This window comes from Raphanus sativus, chromosome 3, assembly GCF_000801105.2.
Source record: "Raphanus sativus cultivar WK10039 chromosome 3, ASM80110v3, whole genome shotgun sequence".
NCBI lineage: Eukaryota > Viridiplantae > Streptophyta > Magnoliopsida > Brassicales > Brassicaceae > Raphanus > Raphanus sativus.
The window spans coordinates 23,642,689-23,657,114 of NC_079513.1; the positions used below are offsets into that span (position 1 = coordinate 23,642,689).

Sequence of the window (14,426 nt, forward strand, 5' to 3'; positions counted from 1 at the left end):
TCCTTAATGCTCTTCAAAACAATCTCCTGCGCTGTGAACTTCCTGTTTTCAAACACAAATTTATTCCTTGATTTCCACAAGTTTCACAGCACCCATGGCCACAGTGGAGAGTTCACTCCAGTCGGTGACCTGCCCACGTTTATATGTGGATTCTTTGTATAAATCGTATACTTTTTTTTGGTAAAATACAATCGTGTACTTTATATGTCATACATGGTATACATGATTGTATACGTCGAAACTAAGAATGCATGCTCATAACTTGCTACTACTTTGCGAGACAAAAATAAGGTTATTTCTTATCTCTCATCAAAAAATCTAGAACCGAATTAGTTGTCGACATTGTTTACATTGAAGATTAATTGGATTTCAATACTCTAGATAAATCAAAATAAAAAAATTACATTTTTTACGTAGCATTGAAACATTGAATATTTCCACCAAATTGGTGATTTTGCTGAAAATGTTGATGAATTTGCTAACTCCAAGACGCGATTCGTCCTTATGTCTTTGGAAACAACTCAGATCATGACAATTCCTTTTCTCATTGTTACTCTGTAGAACCCACTTTGCAATTATTTCATGCATTTTGCTTTAACATTTCTTTTTCATCATCTACAAAAATATTAAAAATAAACAGAACATTTGTAGTCAACGTTGGACGAAATATTACATGGTTTTAAGAACAGAAATAAAAATGATTTGAAATCAGAAGATGATAATATTCCTATTTATACTAAAGAATGGATGCTATGCTAGTCACTGTTAATTTTGGATTTGGTTTGGGATTTCTTCGACTCTCCAAATGAAGAATGTATATAGTCATTTTTTTTGCAATTAAGAACGTACATATAGTTTCTAGCTAGTTCGAGTTATACTCATAGATTCACCTTTGATCTGTTTTACTATGTATTTTAGTGCTATGAAAGTTTCTTAAGTTTCATGACAATAAGAATAAGAACAACCAATTTTTTATGTAATTTAGTTCGGGTGAATCAGCTTTAAATTGTAACAACTTATATTTTAGTAAAAGGTTACAAAACATAAAAGGAAAAGCAACTTTTTCCCTTGTACTTACAAAAAAAAGCTTTTATCCTTTGTGGCGAAGTCATCAAGAGCAACATTATCGAGTCGTCACATTCCATGGGAATGTCTTTTATCTTGTTTCGGGACCCACTAATTCAGAAAAAAAAATTGTTAAAACAATATCAATGATTAGTTAGATTGTATCTCTCTATTTTAGAGTCAGGTTGTTAATGGTTGTATCTTCAAAATTATTGTTGTAGGAAAAAATCTGTAGAGTTTTTATTGTAGTTTTAGATTTTATTACAGTAGAATTTTATGGAAAGCAGTAAAAATTACTTTGGTTATTTAGTTCTACAGAGGATTTATACAGCTGTAGGTTATTTCAAAAACGGTGGTTTTAAAAAATAAATTAAAAATTGATTGCTCTGATTTTGGTGCTTTATAAATAAATAAAGTTGTGGAGAGCACCCACATCAACTACCAATCACACCCTTAGTTTTATTTATTTTTAAAATATTAAATTTTACCAATCATGTTGTAGCTTTATTTTTGAAAGTTAAAACCTACAACAAATTTCTATTAATTTTTACCAATCATGCTTTAGCTTTATTTTTAAGGTTATAGCAAAAAAACTAAAGCAAATTTTTATGTATTTTAGACAAAAACCCTACATCTTTGATTTATATGTTGTAGAAACTGTAAAATGAAAAAAAAAACTAGCTATAATATCAAATAAATTAGATAATCATAGTAAAAACATTTATAAATATTTTAATTCAATTTTGTGTGTTTAAAAAAATATTGAAGTATTTTAGATAACATAAATATTATTTACATATTACATCTTAAATAACAGTAAACTTTGATCATTTATAAAAATCATTAATATAAATTATTTTAGTTGATAAGAAATAATTATTTTATATATACATCACATATTTTATTTTAAAACATCTATAGCATATAACTTACAGATACAACAAATTTAACTATAGAAAAAGTTTCTATAAAAAAATCTACGGTAACAGCTCTACAACTACCAACTTACTTACAGCTAAATTTTTACAGCTACAGTCGAATCAATCATCACCGATAAATTTATCTTGACTCAACTTTTGGCTTGTCATCACATCAAATATTTGTCCCATTATCATATATTTTAAATTGGCCATGGGCATGGGCATGGGTATTTGAGTACTTGGTTTAGATTTGGGATAAACACTTCGGCTAAGTGTTCGGTTTTCTGGTATCTATTTGACCCACTCCAATTCGTGTTTGACTCCAGTTTTTTTCTTTTGAACTTAAGTTTGACTCCAGTTTTTTGGACATAGAAGTTTATAGAAGATCACGTCCGAAGAGTTGTCGGTTTGGTGCATCTATTTATAATATATTGTATTTTTGTAATTATTTGTTATCATATGATCATATATCAACCTACTTATACAAACAGAACATAAATTCATTGGTACTTTATGATTACAATACTGATTTATAGTCTTTATAGTAGTACTATATATTGAAACCTCTAAGATCCCTTTTGTAGCTTGTGATCCAAGACCTATGATCTCTACTTCTTTTTCCCTTTGAAGCATCAGCCACTCTGGGTCGTCTATGTTCTGCAAGACAATGTTCCGACAGTGAGAGCCTATATAATATGTTACTTTCGGGTGTTGTAAGGGCGACTATGGTAGGTGAGATATCCTCTAAAATCCTGAAATATAAGAAAAACTATTACTATTTATATTTTCGTTTGCTTTTACACACAAATATATATATACCCAATTTTTTATTTAAACATTTATGAATAAAAAGAGTTACCCGCCGACGCTATATGGATCTAACAATCCGTTGGAGAATATTATGTTGCTCCCGAAACGTTGAAGGATTAACTTGACATCCTACATATAACATGCAAATGTAAAACGCGCGTTAAGTAATTCAATCATGAGATTCTTTTAAAATTATTTATAAAATTCTGTATGACTTGCACCTGAATGCCGTAGTAAGCCGTGACCCAATGTGGACGAGGCGGGACACCGTACTGCAGTTTGCAGCGTTCAATTTTAATATCCATATGAAACGGCTCCGTTTGGAACATCGTGTCTTGTTCGTCATGTCCTATGGGCAGAACTATCTCGCTGCATGTCTATGTAATTGTATTTTGTTGGACCAATTAATAAAAAACAGTTGATTATTAGTTGATCATTTATATCCGTTGTGTTTTTAGCATGTGAACGTAAAATGGTCAATATTCTGATCATAATAAAACGAGGGAGAGAGAGATTTGATTTGGGGTGTTTAAGTCGATGTCTCATGCCTCTATTTTCGTATATTTATGACTTTATGTAGTTGACATACGTACATTTTTATCCATCGATCAGTTGGACGGATTAAATATTAAAATAGTTTGTTCAAAGTTGGAAATAAGCAAAATATAAGCAATAAAAATGAAAAATATATATAAGCAAAATATAAGCAATAGAAATAATAAAACGAAGCAAAATATAAAGAAAAATATGTAAATAGGTTGTATACTTTGACATATTTAGCTGGGAAGAAAAACAATAAACATAATATATGTAAACACATAACATAAAGTGCGATACCCATGAAAACTCTATAAGAATATTTATTTTATGGGTTGGTAAAAGCTTTTCAAAACTAAAATCCTATGATCATATGAGATTAAATAATAATATTTTAAAAAAAAAACTCTCAAGGGTTCTTGAACAATAAAACTTTGGTGATGATCAGTTTGACTGCGGTTGTAAAAATTTAACTGTAAAAATTAAGTTATATGTAAATTAGTTGTAGTTATAAAATTTTCACAGTAGATTTTTAGTTAAATTTGTTATAGTTGTAAGTTATATATTATAAAAAAAAAAATATGAGAAATATATGATGTATATCTAAAACAATATTTTTATCAATTAAATAATTTATATCAATATTTTTATAAATTATCAAAAAGTTTAGTGTTATTAATATTTCTCTTATTTAAAATATTCCAATATTTTTAAAAAAATACTCAAATTAAATTAAAATATCTATATATGTTTTTAATTATGATTGTCCAATTTATTAATATTTTAATAGTTTTTATATTTTACAGATTAATCTGCTGTCTTAAGGAAAGATGTAGGTTTTTAGCCAAAATGCATAAGAAAAAAGTTTGATTTATTTGTTCTGACTTAACTTTAAAAATAAAGGTAAAGTCTGATCGGTAAAAATTAATAAAAAACTTGATATATTTTTATTTTTTTAAAAATAAAATTATATCATGATTGGTAAAATTTATTGATTTAAAAATAAATAATTTTTTTTTTTTTTAAAAAAAAGATAAACCCCGACCAACCAATGTTTTGTGCTGTTAGGTTTAAGTTTTAATGGGTCTTGAGTTCCAATAATCTCTCCTAGTTTGTATGAATTGAAGGATGGGTCTATTTAAGCTGTGTGTGCTTATGTTTTTAACAGTTATAACGGATAAAGATGTTACAAGTTCATGCAATAAACTCTCTATAATAGATATGCCAAAACGTTACAATGCATTTTGTGAAAAAAAAATATATACATATAATTTAGATATGTGTTTGTTCAAATCGTTGTTAAATACTAGGAATTATTTTTTAATCTTAGGAGATTCTAGGCTTGTAAACCTGCACATTCTCATAAGTCAAAATCTAAACCATGTAATTTAATTTTTATTTAGAAAAAGGATCCATCTGAAAAGAGCTGTAACTTCCAAAATTATGCTAGATAATTAATGATTTTCAATATTGATATTTGTATTAGTTAAGTTATTGATATTTGTATTAGGTAAGTAATCAATACTTTCTGCCTTGCCTATGTTTTTTTTTTCAAAATCGGCCTATTTTTTTTTTTGAACACCAATATTATTAAAGCTCAACTCTTCCAGACTAGGAAAAAAGAGATTAAGAGTACGAATACAAGGAGTGCTTAGCTATAGAGTCGGCCATAACATTAAGGCGACGAGGAATAAACTTAAAAACCGCAATAATCCCTGACAATTCCGTAAAGATCAGTCGGAGGGAGGTTCGATGAGATTGCTGCTATGAGCACCTGAGAATCTGACAAAATGCAGATGTTGGAGAGACCTAGGTTCTTAGCCGAAAGCATTGCTGAGCGGCAGGCAAGAGCTTCAGCTATCAGTGGAGACTTCACATGTGTTTCCAGACTTGCTTCTTGGTGTAGCGTGTGACCCGTTGAAGATTGCAGAGCCCATCCACATCCTGCAACTGAAATAGACCCATTCCATGCCGCATCAGAGAATAAGAGAAGGGTGTCCGCTGGCTGGGTGTCATTGATGAACGCCGATGATGATGAACTTTGCGCCTCTCGCCACTCCCTTGCATCTCTGAACAGCCTATTCTCAAAGATCAAGTTGTTTCGATCAGTTTAAAAAATTCAGCTTATCATACGAGTAAATCTTGTGGGCCTTGATCGCCTTTGGCACCTTTCTTGATTTTTACATCAAATTGTCCACAGAGTGAAGCCAATAACTTCACTATAGATAATGTTCAGAGAGCTACATGCACACAACTGGATTCGCCTTTTCCAGCGGTAACGTTACAGAAGCATATGTCACCTTGCATCAAGACTTATCTTATTATTATTGCTTCACTTAAAGCAGGTTCAATGTTGTCACCAAAAAAGATGTTATGAACATCATAAATGTCTTTCGTTTACTTGTGGAACTCTAAGCTGTGTAATTTTAAACAAGAAGATGTTAATGTCATGATTATCCTTTTTATGAAATATCATAGCACATAACTCAAATTAATTATGGTGCTGATAATTAATAAAGGAAATTAAAATACCACGCAATTAGAAAATTAAGCAGAATTTCATTTAAGAAAGCTAAAATTAAATTACATAACTTCTTAAGATACGCTTAACTTAAACTACAAACTACGGAGTAGTTAACACCATTAGAAATCCCTCCGGATCCAAGTGCTCGTGAACTTCGTCACCGGCGCCTTGGTACCTTCCGAAATGGCGTGTTTCGCCAACTCTCCAGGCAAGACGAGTCTCACATCCGTCTGGATCTCCCTGGAAGTAATCGTCGGCTTCTTGTTGTACAATTGGAAGAGTACTCGCCTGCAGCCGCAACGGTGGTTTCTACCGCCGGTTTCAAACTATGTGAACATTAGTCCAACCTAGGCGTTGAATGTGATTGCTAGGATTGCTATGGATTTTTTGAGAACATTGATTTGTTGTGATGTCATAATAATGTTGTTTTCTTCGCATGGTATTGGAGAGTGGTGCATTATCTACTCTGGTCAAAATATCTTTAGCCAGGTAACTATATTAACTGGAAAAAAATGTAAATCTATCTTATTAAAGTAGAAGTACTTTAACCTTTTGTTTGGTAATAGGGATAGCAGTCTTTAAAAAAATTAAATTTTGTTTGGTAATAAAGATAGTAGAGAATTTTGTCTTTTCCTTATTTAAATGATAGATTTAAATATTTAATGTCTTTTCCTAATTTAAATAATAGATTTCTTTAATATAATGAATCTTAACCAAAATAAATTTTCTTATAGATTTTTTGTTAACATTAAATATTTTTCAATATTTATTAATAAAAATAATAAAATAAAAATCACACATCAAAATTTATTTATATATCATATAAATAAAATATAAAATATTTTATTTATAAATTGTTAGTATAACATTTTTATAATATAAGTCCAATTAGTTATAAATATTAGATTTTTATATGATACACTGTGATATAATAGACGATTAAAATCACATAATATAATTATTGAAAGTAATAAATAAAAATTTTGTTTTAAAATTTTATATTAACAATTATGTAGTACATATTAATTTACACATATATATAGATATTATCATTAGAACAAAGAAAAAAATTGAAGTGAAAGCAAATATTTATACGGTCACGGGTCAAACTATAAAAAAAACAACAATGGCGTAAGATTATTTTTTTTACAAATTTATTTTAATTTCAAATATGTTTATATATTTTATTTATTTATAAATTATTTTATTTTTTATTAATAATGCTAAGATTTTAGAATTGGAAAAAATTATGACCCATCTCTATATTATTTTAATTAGAAATTTAAAATTTATGTCAAAATATTTTTTTAAACTTTTAATTTTTATTATAACTACAAATGTTAATTTCAATCTAAATTTATGTTTAAATATTACAAATATATCATTTATAAATAAAAAAACTAAAAAACATAAAATAAATACCCGCCCGGTTGGGCGGGTCAAGATCTAGTAAATGTATTACGATGCATAGAAAAGTAGTAGTATCATCTAGAAATGTAAATAAAGGTATGCTGGTTGCATCTTTATTGCCTTAATGTTAGATTTTATACTCCCTCCGTTTCATATTATATGTCGTTCTAACCTTATGCACACAAATTAAGAAAACATTTAATTTTACATATTTCCAAAATAAAAACACTATTACCAATACACCTAACCATGTATTAACCAATAGAAAAATAGAAAAGAGAATATTGTCAATAAATTTTGCATTGAAAACCGAAAACGACACTTATTTTGAAACAAAAAATTTCCCCTAGAACGACATATAATTTGAAACGGAGGGAGTAGTTGTTAAAAAAAGAAAAGTATTATGTATTTTCAGGCAATATTCCTGATTTATTTCATTTTATGAGAAACTATTAATTACTTGATCAATTGGTTAGGATCTTTCATTTATAAATTTTGCATTGTTTCCAACTACTGTGAGATACATAGTTACATACAATCAAGAAATAGAGATTTGCTATTCAAAGAGAAGTTACAAAGTTAATAGTATTCTTTTTTTGTCATACAAAATTATTTGTATTCAAGTCAAATCACCAAACAAATCTATTACAGTGACAACAAATGTTTAGTTTCCTTCCCATCATCATGTATATACACGCAAATCATATTATACCAAACAACAAACATAAGTTTTGGATTTAAAATTCCAAAATCTAAAGAACAAAATTGTACAAGAGAATGATGGCACGAAAGGTGTGTATGATGATTATGACACTGATAGTAATCGGATGTCTTCTAGAAGCATGCAGTGGAATGGAAAACATGTCAAAGGAAGACCACCTCACACCGTGGGTAATTTACAGTTATCACATTCATTCATCTAGATATCGTTCCAGAACAACCTTTATCATAAAAACCCAATGAATCATATTGTCGATGCGTATATATACATGTACATTTTAACATAGATGTAATAATTAATAACATGTGGTTCTTGTGCAGGATGGAAACAATAAGGCCGGCAGATGTTCCAGATCCAATATGCATAAGGAATTGTAGGTTGAATAGTCGTACTCAAAAAGAGTTTGCACATTGTTTCGCAGGTTGCACACCACCAGTTGTCATACCGTAATGTTCTATGTCGATGTATTAAGGATATTTACAACTCTTTTTCGATAAATGTTATAGTCTATTATTAAACCGTTATTCGAATACAAGGCATAGCTGAAAACTATAAGTAAAATACATATAACTTTTGTTTAGCAACAGTAAAATACATAACTAAAACTGGAAAATGCACTAAATAACACCGATATAAGAACGAACTGATTATTGAATTGAAAGATGGGTCTGGTAATGTAACGGTTGTGTGGGTCCTTTGGGATCTAAATTACAAATTACAGCTTTCTTTCTACATAAACAACAAAGGATATAAGCTAATTTAACAGCAGAATTGGGTGTGCTCTTAGCCAGACTTCCAATCGAGAGAAAAAAATAAAGCAAGTCGATCATATGATTTGGACTTGTATCAGAAATCTTGGTTTGTTCTCCAGTTGATTCTTAGCATATCTACTATGTATAACTCTAGTTAGATTTGGTTTGTTTATGGCAAAAATGTTATCCATGATGTATTTCATTATGAAAGATTTAATAAAATTTCGAATTAAAAAAAGAGCACTATACCTACTACATACGAAAATAAGTTGCATATAGAACTATTTTTCTGTACAAAAAAATATTCAAATAATGTGATAAATGATTTAATAGTTAAATAATTTCTTTCTTTTTTTTTAACAACAAAGAATCTCTTTCCTAAAAGATAAGTTTTACTGGATTGATTGTTTTCTATATACATAAAGATTAAACAATATTATATTTCATTTTTTTTTTTAAAACAAGATAGTGGAAAGATTTTTTTTTCTATGTATAAAAGATTTATAATATGTAAAAATGATATAATATCTTCTCATATTTAATTATCTCTTTGCAAACTAGATATTTTGTGTTGCCTCTTGTTTTTTTTGTTTGTGTTGACTATTCTCTTTCTTGATTATTCTGTCTTTTTGTTTCACTCTGACTATTTTTTTCTTCTTCTTTTAGATGCAAATAAATGCATGCATACGAATAGATTAATAGTTTGTATGTTTCTCATGCAATTCTGATTAATTACTTGGTCAATTAGTTAGGATCTTTCAAATATAAATTTTGGTTCGTTTCCAAATACTGTAAGATATAAATTAAAGTAATAGAGATTTGCTATCCATAGAGCAGTTAATTAATTGTATTCTCTCTTTCTAGTCACATAAAATGAATTGTATTCAAGTCAAACCAACAAATGTGTTACAATGACAATTAATGTTTGATTTCCTTCATCTCATCATGTATATATATAATATAAACATACACACAAATTATATATCAAACAGTAAACATCAGTTTTGATTTTGAATTCCAAATATAAAGAACAAAATTGTTTGGGAGAATGACGCAAAAGGTGTATATGATGATGGTGACATTGATAATGATCGGATATCATCTACAAGCATGCAGTGGAATGGAAAACATGTCAAAGGAAGACCATCTCACACTGTGCGTAACTCACAGTTATCAAATTCATTCAACTTTTATCATGAAAACCCAATGAATCATACAATGGATGCGTATATATACATGTACATCATAACATAGATGTAATAATAGCATGTGGTTCTTGTGCAGGATGGAAACAATAAGGCCGGCAGGTGTTCCACCTATAATATGCCTAAGGAATTGTAGGTTGAAAAGTCATACTCAAAAAGAGTTTGGAGAATGTATCAAAGGTTGCAGATCATCAGTTCTCATAACGTAATGTTCATACTTTACATCATGTGTGTACATACATATACATTTTAAGTTTTAACATATATGTAATAACAATTTTTGGTTTTTGTGCAGGAAGGAAACAACAAGGCCGGCAGGTGTTCCAGACCCAGTATGCATAAGGAACTGTAGTGTTACTTGTCACAGTAAAAAAGAGTGTCAAGATTGTCTCATACGTTGCGGATGATCAGTTCTCATACCGTAGTGTCATATGTCGATGTATTAAGCAGGCCTGGCTCAAAGTGTTATAACTACAAGAAAATAAAGATATTGTGACTAAATTTTGATACTAATAATATTTGTCGCAAATCTGTGACGCAAATGATACAGTATTGCAACCAAAATTTTATGTCACAACTAGGTAGTTTTTTTTTTTTGTGAAACGATTACTTTTTATAAAAGCCTTAGAACAAGGTGAACAGAGATTGTTTGGCAACTAGATCAGCTCTATCATTAGCTGACCTAGGGATAAACTTAAAATCAACAAACAAGAATTGAGAAGACAAAAGATAGATGTCGTTGAGGATATCTCTAGATTTCTTTCCTTAGTTTTCACAAGCTTTTCATGAGGATTTGAGAATCAGAGAAGATGTTGAGAGCGGTAATTCCACAATCGAGAGCAGAGATCATGGCGGTGCGAAGCGCCAAAGTTTCCGCAATAAGGGGCGATGCCACAAAGGGCGAAATCGCTGAGAGAGATATGGTTGTGCCTGCATCATCAATGATCCAACCTAGTCCTGCGCGTTTCGTGAGGGGGTCCCAAGCCGCGTCAGTGAACATGCAGGATCGATTTGGTGCGCTGGTTGGATCTTCGGCGATGTTAGGTCTTGGGTTTAGCGGTTGCAAGCGGGGTGATTGAGCTGTAGTCCATTCACGAGCTTCCTTGATTGTTTTTGTAACAGGCTCAATCGGGGTGGCTGTTCGCTTGTTGAAAATCAGTTGGTTTCGCGCAATCCATATGTTCCAGAGGATCCAAGATGATAGCGTTCCTGCTTCAAGGCCCGTGGGGGGGGAGGAATGGGATTCTTCTGTATTGATCTAGACCATAGGCCGTAGAGATGGTTGGGTTATGATTTGCGGGGAGAGCAAAGGGTACCAAGTCCCAGACATCTTTAGCGTACCTGCAATTGAAAAGCAAGTGGACAACAGATTCAATTTCAGTACATCGTGGGCATTGGCTTGAGGTAGTTATTTCATCACAGTTACTGTGACTATCTAAATGGTAGCCAACTTCTGTCATAATTAGTGACAATATTGTGACTAATATAAAAATCGTAACAAAGTGTGACATCATTAAGACCAAATGTGTAGTCACAGATTTTGTTACAAACTTATGACGAATCCCATAGTATTTAATCGATGACAGATCAAAAGCAAAAAAACAAAATTGTAACAAAATTTTACCAAAAAAATAATATAACGATTTTTTTTTTGCATTTATATTCTTATAACAGTATTTTTTTCATTAGAAAATAAGACTCCTATAATATTATTTTCTATTTTTGGGTTTTATCTTTAAAAACTACATAAAACATGATTGGTAATTTATTTGGTTGTATAGTATAGTATAGAGAAATTAAATTTAAAGTCATTAATTAAAATCTAATCGGTCACTCCCTGTCTAATAAGGTTTTAGTACTATGTTAGTGAAGAATATTTATATTTTAAATAATTATTTTGAATAGACACTTTGATATTAACAATTTTTATATGTGAACTAATTTTATTTTTATATTAATTATTTTTATTTATATCTAATATTAATATAGTAGGATGACCAAAAAGAATATAGTAGGACAAACAAATCAATAGACTCTATAAGCCGACCAAAAAAACACAATAATCTAAAACCCTATCCAAATAAAATCCATTATCCTATAAACCTATATATCTCGATTTTGGCACATTGTTAGGGTTAGTTTGTGGATATGGGGACTGCAGCACGGACAAAATGATCTCTGGCCAAGGGAGGTCACGAGCAGGTTGGTGCTTAGATTTTCGGAGCCTTTCAGGAGTATTCATACCGTGACGTCGCCGCTCATACAACTTTAAAGCCAAGGTAAAGGTAAGATTTTGAATCTGGTTCCTTCACTTCGATTCAACGCAGATTGATTACAGTGAATTATGTCGTATTTACATGTGAATTATGTCGTATTTAGTTTGATTGTTGAGATTCTCCAGATATCTTGGGTTTATTGCAATATATTATTCCAGAAGATACTGCTCTATGTCCACGTATATCTACCTCGTTGTTTATGCGGATGTATGATGTATCATAATGCTTTTGATTTTGTTTGGCAGGAGGGGAAGGCAAACACTCAAGAGGAACTTAAGAGGAATCTTCGCGATGACCTTGAAGAGTGGGATAAGAGACACTTCTCACTCAAAGGCAAAACTTACAATGGTAAGCGAGGCTATACATTTCAAGCCTTTTTCACTTTGAATATAGAGAGACTCAGAGAGATAAAAATATAATTTGTATTGGCAAATGAGGTAGAGCCATTGATCCCTATGAGAGCAGATCGGACGGTCGAGAGAAGAAGCTGAGTAGATCGGAGTTTGAGATGAAAGAAATCATCGAAGAAGACAATTTCTTTTGTGATATCAATTTTTGTATATTAGCTACAAATGCAATATAACCAGCAATAGATGAATGGTTCTAAGTTGTAACAACAATAATTTTAATAAACTTTTACGAAAATAAATAAAATCTAACAGTTGCTGGAAAATGTAATTTTGTTCGCTTCCACAATAAAATCTAACAGTTGCTGGAAAATGAAAATACCAAAACATTAGAAAATTAAGAACTTTCATATATGTTTTCTTCAAGTGAAAGAAACCATAATCCCCAAATTACACAACCTGTTACCATTACCCGAACGCTTAAAACTACCGACAACTAGTTAAAACTTAAAAAAACCATTACAAATCCTTGCAAACCTAAGAGCTCGTGAACTTAGTCACCGCCTTGGTCCCCTCCGAAACGGCGTGTTTCGCCAACTCTCCAGGCAAGACGAGTCTCACAGCCGTCTGGATCTCCCTGGAAGTAATAGTAGGCTTCTTGTTGTACCTTGCGAGCTTTGAAGACTCGCCGGCGAGCTTCTCGAAGATGTCGTTGATGAAGCTGTTCATGATCCCCATGGCCTTGCTCGAGATCCCGATGTCTGGGTGGACCTGCTTCAGCACCTTGAAGATGTAGATCTTGTACGTCTCCACGCTCTTCTTCGACCGCTTCTTCTTCTTGTCTCCGGCGACGGCGGAGGTGGGATCCTTCGGGAGCTTCTTCCCGGCCTTTGGCTTCTTCTCCGCCGGAGCTTTCTCGGCTGGCTTCTTCTCAGCGGGCTTCTTCTCTGCTGCTTTGGGAGCCATGGATTCTCTCTTTTCTGAGTTTTCTAGAGATAGAGTAGTATAATAAAATTTGATGATTTGTTTACTGTTTGGAGACTCTAGTCCTCTTTGTTTATATAGGAATAGAGGAATAGATTTATTGGTTGAGATACGGAGACGCGGATCAGTGACGTGGCGATATATGTGCTGTCCGATGTGAAAGACTATCGAATGGATGGATCAGATTGTTTTATTCTTGCGCGCGTGCGTTTTTTAAAAAGAAATATTTATCCAAAATCGAAAATTAAAAAAAAATTAGTACCCGCCATCATAACCGATGAGCGCCAACTTTATTTATTCTAAGATTTGGTATGGATAGCTGACGTGGCTGTCTTTAATCTATCCGAGGTTGTACGGCTATGATTACATGGTGGTTTTATATGGCGATACAAGTTTTGGGCCTTTTTGGTCTCTAGAACACATGGTATTTCTACAGTTTTGGTTTTAGATAATCTCTAACTATCATTGGTCCATTAAGTTTTTTTTTCATTATCCTTTAATCCGTAGCAGATGAACAGGCCGTTGGAAATATATTTCAACTATCAAAAGTTTATCTTCTTTGTCTACAAATGAGAGTAAAATCACAATTGATGAAAATTGCTTCGTATGTGCAATATACAGAGAAGAGAATATGGGTGGTCTAGATATCGACTTGGTCAGTGAGTGATCCAAGAACAAAGAAACATTGCTCATAAGCTTTGTCTTTCCTAGAGAACCTAGCTCAGCAAAAACCCACTTGATATCCCTACAATGTTTCATGCTGCATCTTCAACGACTATACGACTTTCTTATATATCATGCCTTGTTGGGCTGATCAAAGCTTAGAGCATCCCTAATAAAGGTTATCTACAAAAGTATCTTGATATGCATATATG

At 31.5% G+C, this 14,426-nt stretch overlaps 1 protein-coding gene and 1 long non-coding RNA gene across 3 annotated transcripts; one reads left to right on the forward strand and one right to left on the reverse strand.

Moving 5' to 3' along the window:
- The first annotated feature begins 10,681 nt into the window (after nt 1-10,681).
- On the forward strand, nt 10,682-12,893 carry LOC108844415 (uncharacterized). 2 transcript variants are annotated; one of them, XR_001948445.2, is made up of 4 exons: nt 10,682-11,348; nt 12,078-12,229; nt 12,466-12,568; nt 12,658-12,893. It is a non-coding gene; the product is annotated as an uncharacterized LOC108844415 (long non-coding RNA). The 2 variants fall into 2 exon arrangements; XR_001948444.2 differs by having other exon boundaries at nt 10,685-11,348; nt 12,662-12,893.
- Nucleotides 12,894-12,956: 63 nt separating this feature from the next.
- LOC108844414 (histone H2B.3) lies at nt 12,957-13,607 on the reverse strand. Its single transcript, XM_018617673.2, has one exon. The coding sequence runs from the start codon at nt 13,531-13,533 to the stop codon at nt 13,105-13,107; it is 429 nt and encodes a 142-aa protein (XP_018473175.1). The 5' UTR covers nt 13,534-13,607; the 3' UTR covers nt 12,957-13,104.
- Between the last annotated feature and the right edge of the window lie 819 nt (nt 13,608-14,426).

Bases quoted from the DNA above. Each gene is read 5' to 3' on its own strand.
- LOC108844414 (XM_018617673.2), bottom strand. From the start codon at position 13,533: ATGGCTCCCAAAGCAGCAGAGAAGAAGCCCGCTGAGAAGAAGCCAGCC.